The sequence below is a fragment of the Oncorhynchus clarkii genome, chromosome 17, assembly GCF_045791955.1.
Source record: "Oncorhynchus clarkii lewisi isolate Uvic-CL-2024 chromosome 17, UVic_Ocla_1.0, whole genome shotgun sequence".
Lineage (NCBI taxonomy): Eukaryota > Metazoa > Chordata > Actinopteri > Salmoniformes > Salmonidae > Oncorhynchus > Oncorhynchus clarkii.
In genome coordinates, this window is record NC_092163.1 from 50,859,628 (window position 1) to 50,885,666 (window position 26,039).

Sequence of the window (26,039 nt, forward strand, 5' to 3'; positions counted from 1 at the left end):
ACTACAGTTTCACACAATCAATCAAGCTTGTCAGACTGGAAACAAGACTAACTTGTTTATTATTTGTATTGGAATGATACAGTAAATCACACTGTATCAGTTGATCCATCATCCAGGGACCCAGTTCATAAACAAAATGTTAGCATTTTTGACAGAAAAAAAGTAGACATACTAACGCGCTCTCATGTTTACAAACATTGAGGTGATTCGATTAAGCTGGCCTGAGCACACAGGTAGGCTTAGTTAGTACAGGGTGAAAAATGTACTAGATATATATTGGAACCTGCTGCCCCCCGGCATGAAAAAGCAAAAAACTAAAGTAATGTATATTAAGCACGCGGAGTAATGAGTAGGATTCTTTTTCCCATCCAAAAGTGATTGCTTTTGATAAAAACGCTTTATCTGCCTTCCAAATGAAGATCAGTTTGACAATTCAAACATATATGCAACTTAATATTAGGAAGTTGTCCATAATGTTTTTTACACTCAGTGTATCTTAAAGGGTAAATCAAACTTCACTCAACAGCTTTCTGCAACATCAGAATTTTATTACATTATCTCAGTCTCAAACCTTAGTGTCTGAATTAGTTCAGCACTCCCTAATGCTGTTTGCAGCATTTATAACATTCACTAACATAGTGACCCCTCCTTCCCCAGTAATCCCCTAATTGTCTATTTTCTCAATGGCAGCAAGGCACTAGGAATCCCCTCTTTGTCCTCCCTGACTTATTCCTATCTGAGCGGGCAAAGGGATATGCGTTATGCAAGGTTAGTCTGTTGACACCAAAAATGCAGGTCACAGAGATGACAGTATTCCCCCACGTTGTCCTAATCATCTGAGTCATCTGTGATTTCATCATCGTCCCCCTCTGCCTTCCGGTTGCCTTTCTTCTTCCCATCGGAGTCGCTTTCCTGGGCCTGAAAGAAACAGTAAAAATTCAAAATCTCTGGTGATTCTGTCACAGCAGGGCATTGGGCTGGAAAACATCTCCCTTTGCAAGCAGGGAAGCTAGGGAAGTACCTCTGTGATAAACACACAGAGCAGTGTTTTAAAGGGTTAATGTACAACAGTGTTTCCCAAATCGGGTCCTACCCCTAAAAGCACACGTTATTGTTGTAGCCTTGTACTAGCACACCAGATTCAACTTGTCTACGAATCAATGAGTTGAGTTTGTCTGGGGCTAAAAAAAATATAATAATTTAAAAATATATATATACATATATATTTTTTTAAGTGTTGGGGGTACTCGAGGACTTGGGAAACACTGCTGTACCGAAAATCTCCCAACTAACAGCAGGGCTCAGTGCTCCTGAACGTGCCTCACTGTTGTTTCCTAGATCTTGCCAGTAATTAATTAACCAGGAACAGAAACAGTACAACTTATCTTAACAGCCCAGTGTTCCACACACAGCTGCCCATTTCCCCATCAGCTGCCTGTAAACCTCAATGTTACATAAGGATGCATAGTCACTTTACTCCTACCTACATGTACAAATTACCTTGACTAACCTGTACCCCTGCACATTGACTCGGTACCTGTACCCCCTGTATATCGCCAAGTTATTGTTATTTTATTGTGTTACTTTATTTTATTTAGTAAATGTTTCCTTAACTCCATTTCAATCAAAGATGTAGAAAAGATAAATGTAATTGCTAAAATAATTTAACTCAATACAGTAGCTTTAAAAGTCAATTATGGCCAGTACCTCATCCTCTGACTGCTCCTGAGGAAGCGGGGAGCCTGCCTCCTCCTCTTCATCACTCCCCTGTGAGCGCTGAGAGAGGATCTCTTCACCCTGCAACACAAAGGAACACGGCAAAATGTGAAGAATAGCATTAGATGAGCTATAAAACAGTACATTTTTCTCTCTTCCCCATGGCAAAATGTGTGTAATTGCAGGAAATTAGCTTAAAAACTGCTAAATTCTATTAGACTCATGACAAAATGTATAGAATAACATAAAACTGTACATTTCTCTCTGCCCCATGTCAAAACGTAGGTGCTGCCTCTACTCCACTCAGCCTATAGACAGCCACAGTCTATTCCCACCCCTTCCCCACTAATTTCAATCAGAGGGTGAGGGGTGGCTACCAGCCCCCCCTGAAATATGGTTGGCCACCCTTGGGACCCCCCCATTCTCATTGGGTCAGAGCACTGTCCATCTAGCTCAGATTGAAGAAGAAAAGATGGTGCGTTCGTTCTGGTTTTCCACATGGTCTGGAATAATTTTGGGGTTTAACAAGATGAAAACGCCGCTGGCACTGACCCTGGACCGCTGGCAAGCTAAAACGAACGCACCAAAACAGTACCAAGTCGTCTGCGCATCTGTCATTAGAAGGAAAACTTTCAGAATGACAGAGTAGATGCTGACAGAATACGGTCTGGAACCACTCGGAAGTCTTTGTCCATGGTATGTTCACATTCAATTACTATATTTAAACATAAGGTAGGCAACTATAATAAAACTCACTCTTCATATTTTGTTTCTTAATAGTACCCTTGAAATAACTTAATTAATAATCCGTTCACTGTTTTAAAGGGTCAAAAAAAAAAATCCCCCCCCCCCAATATCTACACCACAATTTCACCCTTGACACACACGATGAGTCCCCTCTCAGTGCAGCAGCAAGTGGCCCATCCAGTACCTTGAGGTCTCTGTTCTTGAGGTTACCCAGCCAGAAGGCCTCCTGACAGTGGTTGAGGGTGAGCATGGCCTTCACTCTGTACACAAACTGCTCCAGGCTCTTCTTCAGGGCTGGCACGTGGTTGGTCAAGATGGTGTCCTGGCAGATCTGGGAAACAACACCACAGGTAGCCACACACAAATAGTATGACAAAACATGCAATTTTTCTTCATATGTTGGTTAGCGTCAATCACACAGGTTTCTGTGGCGAGGACAGGAGCCGTGTTGGAGGCTGGGTTGTACCTTGGAGTGTCCACACATGTGGTGGAGCTGCCTGGTGCTGAGCTGGAAGGTCTTCAGCAGGCTCTGGACATCCTCCTGAGACAGAGCGGACACACACAAACAGTCACACCAAATTACACTGAACCACTGAACAACCGCAGGACTGACTATTTTAAAGTTGTAGATTTATTGTGTTGATGGATTTCTGTTGTATTATGTATTTATTAGGGCTCTGCTACCCGACCCGAGCCCAACATTATGCGTTGGGGTTAGGGCCTGTTTTCTTCATCAATAACTAGGGTAGGGACAGGGCTCGGGTATCACTAAATTGATCAAACTTTTTGAAGCTGAGCCATTTACTCGTGCTGTGTGCTCTGGTGCGTAGTACAATCATATCTGACTAAGATTATAACATGGTGTCATAAAATAACACAAGATTATTTCACAAAAAATAATGTTCCTTGAGTTGAGAGTGATGAAAAGTAGCTATCTCATGTTTCTTCATTGAGCAGATTCCCAAATGGAGCCGCTGCTATGGTTACTCACAGATTCAGAGCCCCCATGAGCTGAGCACGTGCAGAGTGAACAGCGGGTAGGGAGCGAGTGACAGAGAGGAACAGCCAATGGATTTACTGATGGAGGAAGTTATTTCTGATTTTGTGCCTGGCCTTTAATTTGGCAAAAGCAATCAGGCCTGGGTAGGGTAGGACCTGAACGACACGGGCATAGGCGGGGCTCGGGATTGAAATTCATGCCCGTGCAGGGCTCTAGTATTTATGACTATTATAAATTGAGTCAAATAATTCAACATGAGCTGCTATTGACACCATGCAATGTTTCCTTATTGAATTTGAAATAAACCATTCTCTCTAGTATTTTTCCCTCAGTCTTTTGGCTTATACCTTGTGCTTTTTAAAACTGAAATCCAACAATGGCATCCCCAGCTTCAGGAAAGACTCCAGGAAAAGACGGCCATACTAGCAACAATAACAACATAAAAAGCCAATTAATATAATATCATTAGTTATGGAATGTGTCTGACAATATGGCAGGCAGAGAAAATGCCAATGTGCTGAGACTCACCTTCAGGCACACATTGAGCACTGGTCTGTTGTTAAACACCTGACGAGGGAAGATGAAGGAGACACAATAGATTGCACACATTACATATAGCTTCTCAACAACCAAACCCAGTCAGCCAATTCACATGCACACTCCCCTGCACATGTACACACTGGGCATGGAGCCAGCAGAGCATGACAGATGTCTTAATCTCCCTCCATCCAGAGTGCGTGTTGGAGAGGCATAAAACATGAGGAAACAGGGGAACAGGGGAAAACATGTTGACATGCTTGCCATTTAGGGCAGGGACAATACCAGTCCCGCGATACTCGTTAGTATCTTGGCAAGGAAACAAAACACAGAGCAGATTTAGGAAAACAGCCCTAATGTTGGAAACAAACATTATGTTGTCACATCCAGAGTCACATTTATTTATTGTCCAAGCTGTAGCACACAATATTTTACATACAGCAGGACCAAAGAGTTTGGTCTGCTTCGTGTTTTCATTTTTGTCATGGGAAAAAAATATTCCAATACTGGTATCGTCTCGGCCCTATTGTCGTTTAGTGTGGGCATAGTCATCTAAACGCTGTTTCCAGCCATGCATCTTCCAAAGTGAATTGAACAATCATAACACACATTAGACACATCATGTGTTTGAATAAGGATTAACCCATTAATGACTAGCTCCCAGTGTAAACATACTCAGTACCTTAACCAGGTTGACCAGGATGTGGAAGTCTCTGACAGCCAGGTTCCATGTTAGCAGCTTCTCACTCATCACCTGGACACAGCAAAGGGTTAATAATGTCCCTTTAAAATCACACACAAATACTTGCGGAATGTATGCAGTCCCACACAAGTGTATCATAGTCACTGCACGATGGCTACTAGCACCGCCTTGCTCCACTGGCAGATCCTCTGTTTTTGTCTGTGACTGTGCATCATGTTGGGTAACTGTGTACCTCAGTGTTGTCACTGTTTCTGCCAGGGGGAATCTTCCTCACAGCCTTCTCCAGCACTCCCATCATCCCCTTATAGAACACCAGGAACGTCAGCCTAGAGAGAGAGGGACAAGAGAGAAAAAAAAGAGGGGAACAAAGGCAAACAGGGCTCTCGTATGTAGAGGTCAGGAGAGATAGTGGTAGTAGTGCACACATATGTACCAGCATATCTACCTGTTGAGAGTGGGCCAAGTTCTAGAGCTGGCATCTTTGGCTGAGTTGAGGAGCTCAGGGATGCCCTCTCCAGCTATCTCCTCCACCGCCTTCAGAACATCATCAGTGTGCTCCAGGTAAATACTACAGAGAAGTAGAGTGTAGAGGAGAGGAGGGAACTCAAACATCATGAACACCATGAATATTATCTTTCACCTTAAAGCTATTGAGAGCATGGCAATCACAATAGCAGTAGAAGAGCTGCACTAAATGAGGTTACAAGGCTGTTGGGACTCCCCTATAGAGTAAATTACCCTTTCCAGTGTTTGCAGTATACTGACATGCCATGGCCACCTTAAAGGGATGTATCTACTTCCCCAGAGTGAGAAACCAGCTTTATGACTTGGTGTCCAGTACTAAAGGAAGTTAGAGGTAGTTTTGTAAGCCAATGTTAACTAGCGCAATCACGAAATCTGTTAGCAATTGTGCTAGCGCTAGTTAGCAACTTCCACTCAATTGCACGCAGACATAAAAATGGTATCCACAAGTTAATCTGACTCTGGGGAAGTAGATAAAGGCCCTCATTGCCAAATCCACAAAGTATCCCTTTAATTTATTATTCTGCTCTACATGATCAGTGAATCCTTGTGAGACACACCTGAGGAGAGTTTGGAGAGTCTCGTTGTGTTTGGGTCCTTTCTCTCTGTCTCCGCTGGTAGTCACCCACTCCTGGCACAGGAACCGCCGGGCTAGGGTTGCTAGAGGGAGAGACCGTTCTATGCTGAACTGATCCTCATTGAAAATGCCACTTTTCAGAACATCAATAAATCTTCAGAATTCACTGGATTGTCATAGAATTGATCCTGATAAAGTCAGTTTTACTGTTGCATCAATCCTATAGAAATAGATGGAGTGTGTGTCTCACCAGTCTGCTCCCTGTATGTAGCCTGGTGCCCTCCTCTATCAGCCACAGTGCTAAGCAGCTGGGAGAGACAGAGAGCTATGCTGAGGCTAGGAACCGTGCTATGGAAGTTCAGCAGGTACTCAAAGCTGTTTCTGAAGACCAGAGATAGGGAGAACAGTTATACCATACTGTGCACACACACACACCCCCAGAGCTGTCTGATCTGACAGTGAATGTTTCTCCACTCACTTTATGAGCTGGTCCATGGTCAGTTCAGGCCCTCCCTCCTTCAAGCGGTCAGCCAACACTCCCAGAGTCTTCTTCAGCAGGCCACGGTGCTCTGGCTGGGAGAAACCAGACCTGACAAACAGAGACTAGTGTGATTCACAAGAACTACTGATACAACTGACAGGACCATAGGCTACAGCGGCCAGATCCATAGAGAAGGAAAAACCTGTCCTGGAGAGACAGTGTGTACAGGTGTTGTTGCAGCCCACTAACACACCGGATTCCCAAATGTTGAATCAGGCAAAGTACATTCGGAAAGTATTCAGACTCCTACACTTTATCCATATTTTGTTACTTTACAGCCTTATTCTAAAATGAATTTAAAATGTTAAATCCTCATCAATCTACACAATAAAATTCAAGAAAATGATGTCATGGCTTTAGAAGCTTCTGATAGGCTAATTGACATCATTTGAGTGAATTGGGGGTGTACCTGTGGATGTATTTCAAGGCCTACCTTCAAACTCAGTGCATCTTTGCTTGACATCATGGGGAAATCAAAATAAATCAGCCAAGACCTCAGAAAATAAATTATAGACCTCCACAAGTCTGGTTCATCCTTGGGAGCAATTTCCAAACGCCTGAAGGTACCACGTTCATCTGTACAAACAATAGTACGCAGGTATAAACACCATGGGACAACGCAGCCGTCATACCGCTCAGGAAGGAGATGTGTTCTGTCTCCTAGAGATGAATGCACTTTAGTGCGAAAAGTGCAAATCAATCCCAGAACAACAGCAAAGGACCTTGTGAAGATGCTGGAGGAAACAGGTATAAAAGTATCTATATCCACAGTAAAACGAGTCCTATATCGAAATAACCTGAAAGGCCGCTCAGCAAGGAAGAAGCCATTGCTCCAAAACCGCCATAAAAAAGCCAGACTACGGTTTGCAACTGAACATGGGGACAAAGATAGTACTTTTTGGAGAAATGTCCTCTGGTCTGATGAAACAAAAATACAAATTTTTGGCCATAATGACCATCGTTATGTTTGGAGGAAGATGGGGGAGGCTTGCAAGCCGAAGATCACCATCCCAACCGTGAAGCACAGGGGTGGCAACATGTTGTGGGAGTGCTTTGCTGCAGGAGGGACTGGTGCACTCCACAAAATAGATGGCATCATGATGGAGGAAAATTATGTGGATATATTGAGGCAACATCTCAACACATCAGTCAGGAAGTTAAAGCTTGGTCGCAAATGGGTCTTCCAAATGGACAATAACCCCAACCATACTTCCAAAGTTGTGGCAAAATGGCTAAAGGACAACAAAGTCAAGGTATTAGAGTGACCATCACAAAGCACTGACCTCAAGCCTATAGAAAATGTGTGGGTAGAACTGAAAGTGTGCTAGCAAGGAGGCCTACAAACCTGACTCAGTTACACCAGCTTTGTTAAGAGGAATGGGACAAAATTCACCCAACTTATTGTGGGAAACTTGTAGAAGGCTACCGGAAACATTTGACCCAAGTTAAACAATTTAAAGATAAAGCTACCAAATACTAATTGAGTGTATGTAAACTTCTGACCCACTGGGAATGTCCACTGGGAATGTGATGAAAGAAAAGCTGAAATGAATAATTCTCTACTATTATTCTGACATTCCACATTCTTAAAATAAAGTGGTGATCCTAACTGACCTAAGACAGGGAATTTTTGCTAGGATTAAATGCCAGGAATTGAGAAAACAGAGTTTAAATGCACTTGGCTTAGGTGTATGTAAACTTCTGACTTCAACGGTACATAAATATTCCAAGCCTTTTCCTATGATACTCGAAATTGAGCTCAGGTGCATCCTGTTTCCATTGATCATCCTTGAGATGTTTCTACAACTTGATTGGAGTCCAGCTGTGGTAAATTCAATTGATTGGACATGATTTGGAAAGGCACACACCTGTCTATGATAAGGTCCCACAGTTGACAGTGGATGTCAGAGCAAAAACCAAGCCATGAGGTCGAAGGAATTGTCCATAGAACTCCGAAACAGGATTGTGTCGAGGCACAGATCTGTGGAAGGGTACCAAAAAAATTCTGCAGCATTGAAGGTCCCAAAAGAACACAGTGGCCTCCAACATTCGTAAATGGAAGAAGTTTGGAACCACCAAGACTCTTCCTAGAGCCGGCCGCCCAGCCAAACTGAACAATCTTGGGAGAAGAGCCTTAGTCGGGTGACTAAGAACTCGATGGTCACTCTGACAGAGCTCCAGAGTTCCTTTGTGGAGATGGGAGAACCTTCCAGAAGGACAACCATCTCTGCAGCACTCCACCACCCATGCCTTTATGGTAGAGTGGCCAGATGGAAGCCACTCCTCAGTAAAAGGGGCATGACAGCCCAGTTGGATTTTGCCAAAAGGCACCTAAAGGACTCTCAGACCATGAGAAACAAGATTTTCTGGTCTGATGAAACCAAGATTGAACTCTTTGTCCTGAATGACAAACGTTATGTCTGGAGGAAACCTGGCACCATCCCTACGGTGAAGCAGCATCATGCTGTAGGGATGTTAGGAGACTAGTCAGGATCAAGGGAAAGATGAATGGAGAAAAGTACAGAGAGATCCTTGATGAAAACCTGTTCCAGAGCGCTCAGGAACTGACTGGTTGCGAAGGTTCACCTTCTAACAGAACAACGGCCCTAAGCACACAGCCAAGACAATGCAGGAGTGGCTTCAGGACAAGTCTGAATGTCCTTGAGTGGCCCAGCCAGAGCCCGGACTTGAACCCGATCGAACATCTCTGGAGAGCCCTGAAAATAGCTGTGCAGTGATGCTCCCCATCCAACCTGACAGAGCTTGAGAGGATCTGCAGAGAAGAATGGGAGAAACTCCCCAAATACAGGTGTGCCAAGCTTGTAGCATCATACCCAAGAAGACGCAAGGCTGTAATCTCTGCCAAAGATGCTTCAACAAAGTACAACAGAGTAAAGGGTCTGAATACTTGTGATCAGTTTTTTCTGAATGAATTTGAAAAAAAAATCTTTAAAAAATGTTTTTGCTTTGTCATTATGGGGTATTGTTTGTAGATTGATAAGGGGAAACTATTTAATCAATGTTGGAATAATGCTTTAACGTAACAAAATGTGTAAAAAGTGAATAGTTATTTTTCCGAATGCACTGTATATTAGAACTGGGCTGGAACAAAACAACACCAACCTCTCCGGGACCACAGTTGCCAAACCCTGAGTAATTGTCATTTTGTTGAAGGTGAGGCGCTGTGATGATACTGTCCTGAAAGGCAGGAGTGTGCAGGTGGTGTTGTGTCGAGGTGTGACTGACCAGCTGAAGGTGGTGTGTAGAACCTGTAGGAGGAGCTGGTAGGCTGAGGACAGCAGTTGATGCTCTCTCACATCCAGGCCTGAGGCGTCCACCACCCCCTGGTTCTCAGACAGAAGAGTCTGCACACAGCAGGAAAGTGTCACAAAGAGGGACACTACAAACAATGAGCTAAATGTGTGCCAGGCAAAATAAATGTATACCTGGAAGTGATTGTGGCAGTTCTCCAGGTGGGTACAGAGGGTGGGCAGCAGCTGGACACAGCAGGCAGCGATGTCCTTAGGGCTCTTCTGCTGCAGGTGGGAGAAGCCCACGCTCTTGTCTGTTTTTCCCTGCAGTCAGGAGACAATGTGGAAAATGAAAGAGAAGCTTATGTTATGACTCACACAACTCACACAGTGTGTGTGTGTGTGTGTGTGTGTCCTACCTTGAAGAATGGGACTCTCTTGGCAGGGGCAGCAGTCAGACTGAACTCCAGTTTGCGCCACATATCCTCCAGCAGGAAGACTAACTCTGCTGGGCCCAGCTGCACCTCCTCACGCACCTGCACAGGACCACAGCATCTCTTTACAGCACACAGAGACATTGGAGGGATTCTAACTAGTGTCCCTGGCTTTATTTGAATGTGTATGAGACACCTATAGGGTACACAGTTGGGGCCAATTTGGTGTTAACAGAGTCAAGTCAGAGAAAATTGCCTAACACCTTTATTATCATTGTTCAATTCAGTCAATTAATTTCCATTCAACTCATTAAATTGGCATGGTGTTCAAATGGAATTAGAGCCCAACCCTGATGGTGTACGGTGTGTGTGTGATGTGTCCAGGCTCTGGGCTGGGTGGTGTCCTACCTTGCTGTGAAGCTCACTGTCCAGCAGAGAGCGGGAGAGCAGGCCACACTGCAGCACACTGAGCACCTCCATGTCCAGCTCTCTGAAGAAGTGCCGGTAGGAAACCAGACTGACCCCAGGCCTAGTGGCCTCCTGAACCTTCTCCTTCTCTGCATCATCCTGCAGGGGTAGAAGGAACAACAACAAATATAATTGAATTCCCTAGTAAAGAGAGTTCTGTAAGAGTCACATAATGTGACGTAGGTGAGAGGTCAGAGGTCTGTGTTCACCTGCTGGGTCTCCTCTGCCTCTGTGCCCTCCTCCAGCTGAGAGCTGTCTGCTGACGGGTTCTTAGCAGGGGCTTTCCTCTTCTTACCAGTACCCTCTGCAAGACAACCACCACAATAAGTGTTGAATCTCATCTCAGGAAAAAGAAAAAAAAGATAATAATGATATTTTCCCTGGTCAGTATACAGAGTTGTCCCTTTTAGATTTGCTTACCTTTCTTTCCCTTCTTTGGAGCAGCAGAGGAGCTAGACACTGGAGCTACATCTGTACTCTCCCCATCAAAGTTGGCTAGAGGAGGGGAATAGCCAGGGGTTGCTGAAACAAAAAAGCAGGAACGGTCAAATTAATGGAAACAAAAAAGCTGGGATTGTCAAATAAACAGTCCATGGAATTTTCACATTTTCTAAAGCGTGTAAGATTGAAACATTATGATCAGAAAAGTGTTGATAAAACACGTGTGCAGTATAGTACCTGCCAAAGTCCTCTCCAATAGAGTCTGGAGGTAGGTGATGTTCTGAAGACGAGTCACCACCTTCATCTTCATCTCAGGGTCTTTCTGACTGCAGAATGCATTCACAACCTGTACACACACACACACACACACACACACTCTCTCTCTAAAGGTCTGTGCACAAAAATAAACTCACATTGGCATATACAACACAATGAAATCATACGGACTCCACAGCAAATATATGTATCTCGCTATAGACCAGAATTCTCTTGTCTAAGACAGATCTGTGGTAACCTCTCTAAACCAGTTGATGGTCTGGAATAGCAGGCCACAGAGGAACTCTCTCTCAGTCTTGGACAGGCTCTCTGACTTCCCCACCACATCCATGTCAGTCAAGATCAGAGGGCAGCCTGCAAACAGACACCCACACACACAGACTCCCATTAGAACCGCAAGAACCAGAGCAGATCTCATACACTCCCAGCAGGCCGTGTCGAAACACCATGTGTCTGCTGCCATGTAGCCATACATGATCTACAGTGCCTGAAGTGTTCTCACGTTCAAAAAGTACTTGTACATACAGAAAAAAAGAGGAGTATGAGAGGCACTGCTAAGGCACACAATAGTCAATTTTGATAAACAGAAGGTGCTCTTTGGTAAAAGGGCTAAATTGGTTATCAAAAAGAAAGGAGGACCAAGGCACTCTTCATATAATTAAATAAAATGCCTTTATTTGTATGGCATGTTAAAGTTTTATGTTCAATGGAAACAAAGTTTTTTAAACTTCATTTCCATTGAACATGCCATACGAATAAAGGCATTTGAATTAATTATATGAAGAGTGCCTTGGGTCCTCCTTTCTTTTTGAGTACTTGGACATAGTTCAGTAGACTTTTTGGCCCAGTGAGAACCAGTTCATGTGTGTCCCTGCTCCATCAGGATTCCTCCTCACCCAGTAGGGCATCGATCTCCTCCAGGTCTCCCTGGTGCTGCTGCTCCTCACACAGCCTGAGCAGCCGGAAGAACGGAGACAGGCACAGAGGAGACACTCGCCTACAGAACCACACATAAGAGAGAAATACACTGTTAAGATGCTCCACTTCAAAACATTCAATAACACTAGTGCTTTATCCATATCACATCATGATTAAACTCTGTATGGACATTCTGCATTGTTTTGCATTAGATAATCAAAATCGTAGCCAATGTAGTGTCTGACCTCTGGGTCTTGTTGTTCCCAGTCTGGCTCCACAGCTCCCCCTTGTGTTGGAGGTCATCAGACAGTAGTTGCAGCAGGTTGATAGCAATGCCTCCCTGACTCTCTTCATCATCCAGGTTGTACATCATACAGGCGGGGAAGGGGAAGGACCTAGGACATACAAGGGGAGGAAGAGAAGAAGGTAGGTTATTACTGGGACTTGGACCCGGTTACATGGTCAGCCTACATAACACACTATTTACAAAATACACATTGATGCGTTTCTTGAAATGTCAAGACATCATAAGTACAGTTCTGTAATGACTTGCTGCCAGCCGTATATAGTTGACCTATATTACCTCCACCCAGTCCCTGGGCAGTAGTGCCCCACTCACCCAGTTATATCTGGTCCCAGATCCACCACAAAGTCTTCCTGGAAGTCCTCCAGCACACTCTTCCCTATCCAGGCCTGCGTGAACACACCAGATGCACAGTGGCAGGATTAATTGCTACCCTTTTAAATATGGCAGTGTCCCAGAGTTGTCATAACATTTACAATAAAAAGGGTCCATTTGGTTTATAAAAAAGGTGAAGTTTCGTTGAAAGAGGACCATAAAAGAGCTATAAAGTGTCTTGAGGGTTTATGTGAGAGGCAGACAGACCTGCACCAGAGGGTCCAGAGTGCAGGTGAGGACCAGGTTGGCTAGTTCATCATAGTAGAGAGCAGCAGCTTCAGGAGAGCTTTCACTGCACGACCGTACCAGCTCCAGCAGGGCCGTCACCTACACAGATAGGTCAGCACACACTTATGCATATAGAGTAGCACACACCATCCACTTACAGGCATTCTCCCAGCACCAGGAAAGGAAAACTCTTAAGAGTGCATCAGCCCTTCACTCAGACTGTACATAGACAGTGGTCCTGCCTATACCACTCACCTGTCTGTATGTCTCCTTGGGCAATGTGCCACCTTGAGAATCCTCCACTTTGGGCCTAGAGAGAGAAGACTCAGAATTTACAAAATGGATACTGAGGCACAATAAGTCTCCCCACTAAGTGGAAAAATGAGAGGCATCGTTTCCACCAGGAGCTAACAGAATTGAGTCTGGTAAGTGCAGAGTGGATGTGAGAGGGCAGCAGTTTCTACCTGCTGGCCCCCATGCTGCCCACCACCATGACAGCACCGATGATGCCAATGCGCTTGTACTTGGGCACGGTGCTGGAGAGCTGCTTACGGACCACTATGTGCATGTCATCCTGAGAACAGAGACAGAGGAAGCAGATGTGGATATGTGGCATAATGAATGAAACAGGGAGAAAGATACAAGCAATACAGGGAATAATGTACAGATAAAAACATGGCACCACATTACCTACCATCTCTGTGGTGTGGTTGTTTCACAGTACTGTCTTCAGTGTTGCTCCCATAGAAATTAAATAGGCCTATATATCCTTGATTGACCCACAGTGACCCTCACCTGGATGTGTGTGCCCTGCTGCTGCTGTCCGAAGGCCAGGCCACTGAGCAGGTGGAAGAGCCTGCGGATCTGCTGGGGAGTCAGGTTCTCCATGTAGTCCAGGATACCCTTCAGACACACACACACACCAGGGAGAGGTTAGTAACACCGACCCTGCTGAGGACAACTCTCAGTCAAATACAGAAGATAGATATATGGCTTGTGATCAGTTGGAAACATGTCATGGGGACAGTTGAATCCTCACCTTGACAAAGACGGCATAGAGGGCCATCTCAGAGGGTTTCTCTGTCACCAGGCCACAAAGCAGCTCCAGAGCCACGTCCACCTCACCACCCACGCCACTGCAAACATGGGTCACCAGGGAGCCCACCACCTCCTAATAGAAAACAACAGAAATAACCATACTCCTGAACACTCACACAGAGAACAAGAACTGAAAACGCTTGACAATGGAAATGAGCACAAGTGAAGCATATTTTAGCCAGCACACATGCATAAAGACATAATTTCTACACACACGCACCTGCTGGCAGTAGGAGTCAAAGGCAGTGAATGAGAGTCTGTACATGTGTCCACCGAAGGGCACCACACAAGGGTCAGGGGAACGCAGCAGACTCTGGGCCAGGGCCAAGATGGAGGGAAAGTAACCTCTCATCACCTAAACACACACAGCATCAGCACCACATTAACACCTCAGTCACACAGCTCATCTTAACCTCATACTATTTAATTTTCTCAAATCGGCTTCCCTTTCCTCAGCCCCAGTTCCATCCCATAGCTATATACCATTGGACATTCACTCACTGCTCTAGAATGTAGTAAATATGGGTCACTTCAAGAGAGCGCTACTAAATGAATGTCTAAACTTAGTTTTTTTCTTTGCCCCATGTCATTATGAATCACATACAATTATTAATGGATTCTCTACAATATTAGAACTTTACAAAACGCCCACATTAGTAGAAATCCACTTTTTCGAGCTGAAAGAGCTTACCCATGATGTTACACAACGATTTATGTCAATAAATCATTGTTTTAGACAAAGTATCATATATTTGGGCTTGAAGAGACAAATCCGAAATGCCCACTTTGTGCAAATCTGTGTAAATGCGGTGTCTTTTCTTTGATGACAAATTATTTATTTTCAGCCTTATTTTGTTTCAGGCCTGGGTTTTATTTGAATGTTACCATCCACCAGCATGGCATTGTTTATACATCAGAAACAAATGCAATGTTATTCCTCTTTGTGACTGAGATGAGCCAAATAGCCTTGTGTCCACCTGAGCCATGGAGCAAATAAAAATAGGACAATTATCATAATCCATTGGATAATTATTCAAATTCCACTTTTTTTATTAGTCTGTATATAAAATAAAATTATATATATAGTACAGTGCCTTCGGAAAGTACTCAGACCCCTCGACTTTTTCCAAAAATGTTTACATTAAATTTAATTTTAAAAAACATTTTCCCTCAATCTACACACAATTATCCACAATGACAAAGCAAAACCAGGTGTTTAGAAATGTTTTCAAATTTATACATACATGACTGAAATATCACATTTACATAAGCATTCCGACCCTTTACACTTTGTTGAAGCACCTTTGGCAGAGATTATAGTCTCGATTCTTCCTGGGTTTGACACTACAAACTTGGCACACCTGTATTTGGGGAGTATCTCCGATTCTTCTCTGCAGATCCTCTCAAGCTCTGTCAGGTTGGATGGGGAGCGTCACTGCACAGCTATTTTCTGGTCTTTCCAGAGACTTTCAAGTCGGGGCTCTGGCTGGGCCACTCAAGGACATTCAGAGACTTGTCGCAAAGTCACTTGTTGTCTTGGCTGTTTGCTTAGGGTTGTTGTCCTGTTGGAAGGTGAACCTTAGTCTCAGTCTGAGCGCCCTGGAGCAGGTTTCCATCAAGTATCTCTCTGTACGTTTCTCCGTTCATCTTTCCCTCGATATTGACTAGTCTCCCAGTCCCTACCTCTGAAAAACATCCCCACAGCATGATGCTGCCACCACCATGCTTCACCGTAGGGATGGTGCCAGGTTTCCTCCAGACATAACGATTGTCATTCAGGACAAAGAGTTAAATCTTGGTTTCTTCAAACCAGAGAATCTTGTTTCTCATGGTCTGAGAGTCTTTAGGTGTCTTTTACTGAGGAGTGGCTTCGTCTGACCACTCTACCATAATGGCCTGATTGACAACCATCCCTGCAGCACTCCACCAGAGTGGTATGTCAGAGTGACCATTAGGTTCTTGGTCACCTCCCTGACCAAGGCCCTTCTCCACTGATTACTCAGTTTGGCCGGGCGGCCAGCTCTAGGAAGAGTCTTGGTGGTTCCAAACTTCTTTCATTTAAGAATAATGGAAGCCACTGTGTTCTTGGGAACCTTCAACGCTGCAGACATTTTTTGGTACTCTTCCCCAGATCTGTGCCTCAACACAATCCTGTCTCGGCGCTCAATGGAAATTCCTTCGACCTCATGGCTTTGTTAATGCATTGTCAACTGTGGGACCTTATATAGACAGATGTGTGCCTTTTCAAATCACGTCCAATCAATTGAGTTTACGACAGGTGGACTCCAATCAAGTTGTAGAAACATCAAGGATGATCAATGGAAACAGGATACACCAGAGCTCAATTTCTAGTCTCAAACCAAAGGGTCTGAACACTTATGTTTACTTTTAATAAATGTGCAAACATTTCTAAAAACCTGTTTTCACTTTGTCATTATGGGGTATTGTGTGTAAATTAATGAGGAAAACATGTATTTAATCAAATTTTTGAAAAAGGCTGAAACATAACAAAATGTTGAAAAGGTCAAGGGGTCTGAAAACTTCCTGAATACACTATCTCTGACCATTTTATAAATGGTATAATTGCATCATATGATAGCATTTTGCAAACCAGCTCCCCCAAGACAGATGGTTTTGACTCCACTGTTTTGATTGGTGTAGCGTTAGCTAGAAACCACAAGTGTCTATCCAGATAATGAAAAAGCATCCGCAAAATAAAACTCAAGGAATTTATAGTTAGATACAATTTGCAGAGTGCATGACCATGAGCAAAGTCATTCTAGCCTATAAGTACATTTTCCCCTTTGAGAACCATGAGCACGGGCTAACTTGGCTTTGCTGTACCACAGCCGAAGCCTGCCAGCAGCCTAACGATACCTACTAAAGGTTGCACCGTGTCCATTACAATGTAGAAAAACGCACAAAAATCTTTCAAAAGGTAACCATATTAACGGAACTTCATCTTATTCTAACTATTTATTTGGCAGATTCGCGGCCGCAATTTATGACAGATGCCAAAACTTTGGCGATAACAATAGATGGTGAAGTCAAAGATAGGCCAGTGGTTTCCATCAGAGATAAGGGGTGTGCAACTATAGTTTAGTACAACATCAACGTTAACAGACAAAGAAGTGCAAAGCTATTCAAGTAAATTAGCTCACAATGAAAAAGCAAGATATTTGTGCAAAAAAACAATGCATGGCCATCATATTTCTGTGTATAATTGACAGAATGTAGCCAGCGACATTTCCTAATGTTTGTTTGAAGTTCATCTTGCATTTGAACTTTCTTTCAGACAAAAACTACACCAGAGAGAAGTAGCCTACACATCAGTCTGGGGCTGCAATGAAGAGAGCAAACACTCCATGACCAAAAGTATGTGGTCAACTGCTCGTCGAACATCATTCCAAAATCATGGTAATTAATATGGAGTTGGTACCCCCTTTGCTGCTACATCAGCCTCTACTCTTCTGGGAAGGCTTTCCACTAGACGTTGGAACATTGCTGTGGGAGCATTAGTGAGCCACAAGAGCATTAGTGAGCTCGGGCACTGATGTTGGGCGATAAGCCTGGCTCGCAGTCGGCGTTCCAATTCATCACAAAGGTGTTCGATTGGGTTGAGGTCAGGGCTCTGTGCAGGCCCTTCAAGTTCTTCCACACTGATCGACAAACCATTTCTGTATGGACCTTGCTTTGTGCATGGGGGAATTCTCATGCTGAAACAGGAAAGGGCCTTCCTGTGGCCACAAAGTTGGAAGCATAGAATCGTCTAGAATGTCATTGTATGCTGTTGCATAAAGATTTCCCTTCACTGGAACTAAGGGGCCTAACCCGACCCATGAAAAACAGCCCCAGACCATTATTCCGTCTCCATCAAACTTTACAGCTGGCACTATGCATTAGGGCAAGTAGCGTTCTCCTTGCATCCGCCAAACCAAGATTAGTCCATCAGACTGCAAGATGGTGAAGTTTGAGTCATCATTCCAGAGATTGCGTTTCCACTGCTCCAGAGTCCAATGGCGGCGAGCTTTACACCACTCCAGCCGATGCTTGGCATTGCCCATGGTAATATTAGGCTTGTGTGCGGCTGCTCGGAAGTGGAAATTAATTTCATGAAGCTCCCGACGAACAGTGCTTGTGCTGACGTTGCTTCCAGAAGCAGTTTGGAACTCTGTAGGGAGTGTTGCAACTGAGAACAGAAGACTTTTACGCGCAATGAGCATCAGCACTCCCGTTCTGTGAGCTCGTGTGACCTACCACTTCGCAGCGGAGCCGCTGTCACTCCTAGACGTTTCCAATTCACAATAACAGCACTTACGGTTGACGAGGGCAGCTCTATCAGGGCACAAATTTGACGAACTGACTTGTTGGAAAGGTGGCATTCTATGACAATGCAACGTTGAAAGTGACTGAGATCTTCAGAAAGGCCATTCTACTGTCAATGTTTGTCTATGGAGATTGCATGGCGGCGTGCTCGATTTTATAAGCCTGTCAGCGGCGGGTATGGCTGAAATAGCCAAATCCATTAATTTGAAGGAGTGTCCACATACACTACCGTTTGGGGGTCACTTAGAAATGTCCTTGTTCATGTGTCAATTACATTAGTGTCTAGTTTGAGAAAAAGACGCCTCACAAGTCTTCAACTTGCAGCTTCATTAAATAGTACCCGCAAAGCACCAGTCTCAATGTCAACAGTGAAGAGGCGACTCCGGGATGCTGGCCTTCTAGGCAGAGTTCCTCTGTCCAGTGTCTGTGTTCTTTTGCTCATCTTAATCTTTTATTTTAATTGGCCAGTCTGAGATATGGCCTTTTCTTTGCAACTCTGGGATGCTGGCCTTCTAGGCAGAGTCGCCTCTCCACTGTTGACGTTGAGACTGGTGTTTTGCGGGTACTATTTAATGAAGCTGCAAGTTGAAGACTTGTGAGGCATCTGTTCCTCAAACTAGACACTCTAATGTACTTGTCCTCTTGCTCAGTTGTGCACCGGGGCCTACCACTCCTCTTTCTATTCTGTTTAGAGCCAGTTTGCGCTATTCTGTGAAGAGAGTAGTACACAGCATTGTATGAGATCTTCAGCTTTTTGGCAATTTCTCGCATGGAATAGCCTTCATTGCTCAGAACAAGAATAGGACTGACGAGTTTCAGAAGAAAGTGCTTTGTTTCTGGCCATTTTGAGCCTGTAATTGAACCCACAAACGCTGACGCTCCAGATACTCAACTACTCTAAAGAAGGCCAGTTTTATTGCTTCTTTAAATCAGAACAACAATTTTCAACTATGCTAACATAATTGCAAAAGGGTTTTCTAATGATCAATTAGCCTTAAAAATTATAAACTTGGATTAGTTAACACAACGTGCCATTGGAACACAGGAGTGATGGTTGCTGATAACGGGCCTCTGTACGCCTATGTAGATAGTCTATATAAAATCTGCCGTTTCCAGCTACAATAGTCATTTACAAAATAAACAATGTCTACACTGTATTTCTGATCAATTTGATGTTATTTTTAATCGACAAAAAAAGTGCTTTTCTTTCAAAAACAAGGACATTTCTAAGTCACCCCAACTTTTCAATGGTAGTGCATATACAGTTGAAGTCGGAAGTTTACATGCACTTAGGTTGGAGTCATAAGACTTGTTTTTCAACCACTTCACAAATTTCTTGTTAACAAACTATAGTTTTAGCAAGTCGGTAAAGACATCTACTTTGTGCATGACAAGTAATTTCTCCAACAATTGTTTACAGATTAATTATTTCACTGTATCACAATTCCAGTGGGTTTAGAAGTTTACATACACTAAGTTGACTGTGCCTTTAAATAGCTTGGAAATTCCTGAAAATTATGTCATGGCTTTAGAAGCTTCTGATACTGACATAATTTGAGTCAATGAGTACCTGTGGATGTATTTCAAGGCCTACCTTCAAACTCAGTGCCTTTTTGCTTGACATCATGGGAAAATCAATAGAAACCAGCCAAGACCTCAGAAAATAATTGTAGACCTCCACAAGTCTGGTTCATCCTTGGGAGCAATTTCCAAACGCCTGAATAGATATATCTATTTGCCCCAATTTTTGTTTTGTATTCCACGGATTTCATTTATAGAACAAGCCCACGTTATCATACACAAACCTGCAGCCACTAGCTTGTCAGTTGATGTTCAAAGTTAGCACCGTTCTGCCCTCGGACAGAGTTCTATTTAGCAGCGACAATAGGGACAAGAATGGGGCTAAGGACAAGCTTCACTTAGAGACAGACGGGACTACTGTAACAGGACCTTCCCACCTGTGCATAGCCCCTGAACGTTTTCTGTAGCAGAGCCTCCTGGATTTGTCCTGCTCTCACTTTGACCTTCAGCACCCTCTCAGCTCCACGCCGACTGTGGTTGGCATTTGTGGAGTGCAGGATGAACAGCACCAGCAGGTCAATGACCTGACCGACAGACACACAAATACACACGTGCACACAGGATCAACGAGTCATCTGCCAAGTACCAGCCCGTATGAAATTGTAGGAATAGAGAGGAGAATCCGAGAAAGATGTGTCCGACTTACCTTGTGATCCTCTGCTGTGTCGACATTCTCTATAGCCTGCAGAAAAACACAGGGAGAGTCACATGGTGAAATAGTAACTGGCTGTTGATATAACACTTGTAGAGTTTCCTATTCTCCCTACCTTAAGCCAGGCCTCAGAGGTGGTCTTCTGGAAGCGCACTGCAGACTTAATGCCATCCAACACCAAGGCAACACTGTCCTGGCTGCTGCTGGATGCTGAGGTGTTGGAGGACCTGATGGAAAAATGTGACCAGAAACAGACTTGCCATTTAGAATAACTGTAAATATAAAATCCCACTAAAGGTAGTGCTATGTGGATTCATAACAGTATGCAATGGTGCTCTGCGGAGATTAGGAGGGTATTGGTGTAAAATGTCTCACTCGGTTGTCCCCTTGCTCTTCATGCGGCTCTGAGAAGCCTGCAGCACCGGATGGAGAACACACAGCTCCAACTCCAGCTTCTTACGCAGGTCACACACCACCTGATACCCCACAGAGAACCCGGCACCACTCAGTGAGACCAATACACATCATCATCACTGCAGATTGTAGTCTGTAATGGGGAAACATTTTGTGTGGTGGTAATATAGAAACTTTGAGGCACTTTTCATTTGTTCTTGTTATTAGAAAGAGAAGTGCAAGACTACATGCAAGGACACCACTGTGTGTAACCTCTGACCTCTATGGCGTCTGAGGAAGAGATGGAGTGTAGGATGAACTTCACCACCACAGGCAGGTCCTCCAGCTGGACAGCAGACAGGGTGGCCATGACAGACACACGTACCTGACACACAGGACCACAGACGTTTTAGGACAGAATGTACATTATGGGGTGTGCAATATTGTCTGTATTGTTTTAATGTATTGATTTTTGGTACAACTTTGTGGTAAAGGAGCACTTTGTCGATGCAAAACAAATGTGTGTGTAAATAGAAAATGACTGTCTCATCTAAGTAAGGACCATAGTTACTCATTAGTCAACAAGCCACTTGATGAAATTTCCTCAGGATAACTGTAGGTACATAGGACATCAGTCAATAGCATAATTGTTACACGGACAAATGATGTCAGTGTAGTAATGAGGGATATTGGCACGCCCTGACCATAGAGAGCCATTGTTTCTCTATGGTGAAGTGGGTCAGGGCGTGACTGGGGGTGATCTAGTTTGTTTATTTCTATGTGCTTTCTATGTTGGTGATTTGTATGATTCCCAATTAGGGGCAGCTTGTAATCATTGTCTGTAATTAGTAGCGTTTTTTCCCACTTGTGTTTATGGGATATTGTGTTTTGAGTTAGTGCACATAGAAACTCTGTAGCCACGGTTCGTTGTTAGTTTATTGTTTATTTGTTTTTGTCTTTGCTTAGTTTCACTTCCTAATAAATAATGTGGAACTCAGCAGCCGCTGCGCCTTGGTCCGACATTTATTCTAACGAACGTAACAGAAATACACCTTTGCATAAATAAGCCCTGAGCTGTGAACACATCATGAATCATTGAACAGATCCAACACAGTGTAATTCTACTCTTATTGACTCCCCAATGAGAGCTTTAGCCAGAAACAACAATAAATGGACTATGAGTGTGTTTGTGTGTGTGTGTGTGTAGGGCTACCTCAGCCAACAGAGTGGAGCTCAGATTCAAGCTTGAGAAGGCATCCAGGATTGGCACAGTCAGCTGAGTGTTTTCCTGGAGTAAGGCGCTAAAGAGGAAAGGAGAGAGAGAATAGGGGGTAGATACAGCAGATGTTCACATCACTGGGACTATCTTATCATGACATCACATATTACCACACAAGACTGCCTCTAACAGGGCTCCACCCACTTTAGTTCCCTGGCAATGTCACTGTGCTGGGAGTCCTCCAGGATCTCTGGCAGACTGGTGATGATGTCACACTGTATCTCAACCGACGCCACAGAAACCAGCTGCATCAGCTTACCTGCTAACTCCTATAGCGACAGGGTACAATTAGGTCAGAAGGAAGTCAGTCAAGTCCTGCTACTTAGTGGGAATATACAGGTGGAATAAGTGTAGACAATAGGTTAGATCTGCTGTCATAGTAATATGAGTACCTTGCTGTCTATGATTCTGTCCAACCACTTGAGCTGGTTGACAATAACACGAGGGATATTGAGACCATCCTCTCCGGCACTACAGGGAATAGAAAGGCAAATGTAAAGGGTCATTTGGTTAGAGTACAAGAAAATCTATATAGTCAACTTGTATGTGTAAGGCTACAAACAAAATGTTTTTTTTTTTTTTTTTTTTTAAAGCACTTACCCATCAAACATGAACTCGGGAAGCTTCTCAAACAAAGTGTTGATTACCAAAACCTAGAACAAAAAGAAAAGAACATGTGGGTTTCAAAGTTCATACCTAGTGGCCAATGGCAAGGAAAGACCTCACAGTTCAGACACTACTCAGGCCAGTGTGTTTTTGCATAGAGAGAGGCTGTCATACCTGCAGCATCTCAATCCCCAGCAGCATGCGCAGCAGACTCTCCTGAAATGAGCTGACAGAGCTGGACCACAGACAAGACACAAAGTGACACAATCATAACGACATTTATGTTTCCATGAAACAATTACAAAATGTTATACTGACACTAAGCAAAGGTTTATTAGAATTTGATGGCCCCCACAGAGAGCCAGGTACCATGGTATCCTTAGGGCTGTGTGGGATTACCTTGAGTCCCCATCGGCCAGGCGTGGTACACAGGGGAGGAGGCAGTTCCTGAACCTCTCAGGATCCTCAATGTGAGACTCCAGTCCTGTGATGAACTCCTGCACAATCTGTTGGCCATCAAGGTTAGAAAATCAGGCACGCTTTATAGCCTTTACAATTTTTATTGTGGACTGTCCACTCTCGTCTCTAACATTAAGATTCAAAAATTCCAAACAGTCCCTACAAGTCAGATTTCTGAATAAACTTCATTTGGACATACTACCTCTTGTCCTCTGATTTCATCCTTCTCCCAGTGAAAATAGGAGTCAAAATACCCACAGGAAAGTATTATTAAACCAACTTCAAAATGCGGGTCTCAGTTCGTGGTTATCACAGTCTGTTTGCTCATCATCTAAGGCACACGCACAAAACGGAAGTACAAGCACACGATGCATGCAAACTAACCGAAGTCTTGCAGGTGTTTACATGGTTTTGAGCGCGTACCAGGTGATCGAAATCTCAACGACAGTAACAGTGTTTTGAAAAGTTGGGTTAGTAATGGTTTCTTGTGGATATTTCTTCTCTACTTTCTACCCGAATAAGGACCAACCACACAAACAACCAATAGAGTACGTTCAAATGAAATGTTATTCAACATTCTGGATCGTCAAGCTCATGAAGGGACATGCTCCAAACAAACGTACGGCATTAAACTCACTGTGTAACCATGGTGGTATCAGAGCCTGATTTATTAGGCAACACGTTTTACAGAATGTGCAATACCAAAGAGTATTTCAAACATTATACTCACACTGGGGTATCTAGGACTCTTTTTCAGACGTTGCTGCAGTCTCTTTTGGAAAACCACTTGGTCCACAGCTTACAAAGCAATACAATTATGCATTATCCAACAATTGCCAGTTTAAAACAATAGTCAGTCAATATGTTGATGATGTTGGTGTGTGTCTTGCTTACCAATCTCATTGGATGTACTGCCCTGTCTCAAGATAACACCAGCCTCGTGCAGAAATTGGCCAAAGACTGAGTCAATACTGGTGTCCTCCTGAGCCGTGGTCTTGGACTGATGGCCAGTGGTCCTAGTCTTCTTGGACTCTGAATGAAGGAGGGGATAGAGCACTAATGAACTGACAGACTACATGTAGCGAGCTAGTTTGTGCATTGTACTCATGACATGAGACAGGTCAAAAACAAACACAGTCTGGTGGTTTGGTTTGTTTGGGAGCCTTACTTGACACATCTGGTGGTGCAGCACTTTCGCTTTTGTCCACAGAGGAGCGTCTCTTCTTTCGCATCATCCTCTGTAAAATGTTAACACAGATAGAACAATGAGAAATATATTTCACCGGATGCATACATGTGAAGCATCTGCTTGGCGTTTCCGAAGCCCACTGGCTCTGGCTGTGGAAGAAGTAACGAATGTTTCAATACCGTTTTCTGTTCCCAAAACTAGAATTTGATATGAACAGAGTGGACTAAGTTAGTTTTTTAGACTTTACCCTTTGAAAAAAGGTTTTAAAAAATTGCGTTGTTTAGGAAAGAACGTGAATTTAGTTAATGCGCACTTCACATTGGAGGTGTTGTCTAATGGAAATATGCAGATGTATGCTAGAACGAGCCAATAGGATCTTGCTAGCTCGTTGTTGGCTCTGCCCACCTCCTTGTTTGTTATGCCCACTATGACTCATTTGTTCCAATTGGAAACGAAAGGTTGAGGTCTATCTTGGTTTAGTTATTTTTTTTAATCGTTGACGTTACTGTATGAGACAAGGCGTGTTCACGTCAAAGGGCAATGGTTTGTTTGATTGTAGCTTGCTAAATTTACCTGTTCAGACACAGGCTAAAACCCACTTGATGATGATATGACACTGAAATTCATGGTTAGCAGGCCATTTTACAGCCTGCAATGTTACTGGCGCAAGTTGCCCTCGAGGGCCTCCCGAGTGGCGCTACGGTCTGAGGCACTGCATCTCAGTCGTGTTAAGAGGAGTCACTAAAGACTGGTTCGATTCCAGGCTGTGTCACAACGCAGAATGTGCCAAGTGTAGTCCGGGTAGACCTTAATTGTAAATTAGAATGTGTTCTTAACTGACTTGCCTAGTTAAAAATGTTCAATAAAAATGAGTAGCTAACATTGTTAGGTTGAGAAATTGGCTAGGTGACTACTGCTACTTACGTTAACTGTCTAACTTGAAATATTGTTCGAGTGGATTGTCACGGAAGCGTGGCCTACATCAAGTACTTTATTTTACTCACTTAGCTAGGAAGAATAGCAAAGAATGAAACTTACTGTACGAACTGGTGAACGAAACTGTTGTCAAAGTACAGGACAGATTCCCGCGCGCGTTTTGCATTGAGGGATCTTCTAGAAAGTCTAGACAGTGGCGATAGCAAAATCTGTGAAACACATGACTGGGACTGGATTTAGACACCCAGGAGGTGTCATTATTTGTATCGTCTTAAATTATTCATGAACATTGTTATTTGTTCTGGATAAGACATGCTTATGCCATTTTAATAATACAACATAAAATGTAGACTTTCCCTAAAATGTTCAGGAAGTACCTCCCATTTCCCTGTTGAGTACCCTGGGCGGTACTGATTCATTACGCCGATTCTGTTGCAAAACGTTTCTAAAACAGAAGCAAACTGAACGAAACGAGGAGGAAC

At 43.6% G+C, this 26,039-nt stretch overlaps 1 protein-coding gene across 3 annotated transcripts; it reads right to left on the minus strand.

Annotated features, from left to right (window-relative positions):
* Positions 1 to 40: 40 nt before the first annotated feature.
* Positions 41 to 25,924, minus strand: LOC139371047 (FA complementation group D2). Of its 3 annotated transcripts, none has more exons than XM_071111089.1 (44): positions 25,660 to 25,924; positions 24,601 to 24,670; positions 24,327 to 24,464; positions 24,163 to 24,230; positions 23,373 to 23,479; positions 23,148 to 23,208; positions 22,968 to 23,020; positions 22,760 to 22,838; positions 22,512 to 22,636; positions 22,302 to 22,389; positions 21,369 to 21,473; positions 21,071 to 21,171; positions 20,811 to 20,922; positions 20,690 to 20,725; positions 20,421 to 20,567; positions 14,357 to 14,491; positions 14,078 to 14,209; positions 13,834 to 13,941; positions 13,503 to 13,612; positions 13,294 to 13,348; positions 13,018 to 13,137; positions 12,751 to 12,824; positions 12,377 to 12,526; positions 12,110 to 12,210; positions 11,452 to 11,567; positions 11,175 to 11,283; positions 10,917 to 11,018; positions 10,706 to 10,800; positions 10,437 to 10,595; positions 10,014 to 10,130; positions 9,790 to 9,918; positions 9,590 to 9,708; positions 6,281 to 6,391; positions 6,053 to 6,183; positions 5,786 to 5,885; positions 5,149 to 5,271; positions 4,936 to 5,029; positions 4,683 to 4,754; positions 3,992 to 4,030; positions 3,811 to 3,885; positions 2,930 to 3,004; positions 2,648 to 2,794; positions 1,708 to 1,797; positions 41 to 918 (listed from the first exon to the last, which is right to left on the minus strand). In XM_071111089.1, the coding sequence occupies exons 2-44, from the start codon at positions 24,665 to 24,667 to the stop codon at positions 829 to 831; spliced, it is 4,365 nt and encodes a 1,454-aa protein (XP_070967190.1). In that variant the 5' UTR covers positions 24,668 to 24,670; positions 25,660 to 25,924; the 3' UTR covers positions 41 to 828. The 3 variants fall into 3 exon arrangements, with proteins under 3 accessions (XP_070967190.1, XP_070967191.1, XP_070967192.1); XM_071111090.1 differs by lacking the exon at positions 25,660 to 25,924 and adding an exon at positions 25,546 to 25,614; XM_071111091.1 differs by lacking the exon at positions 25,660 to 25,924 and having other exon boundaries at positions 24,601 to 24,955.
* Between the last annotated feature and the right edge of the window lie 115 nt (positions 25,925 to 26,039).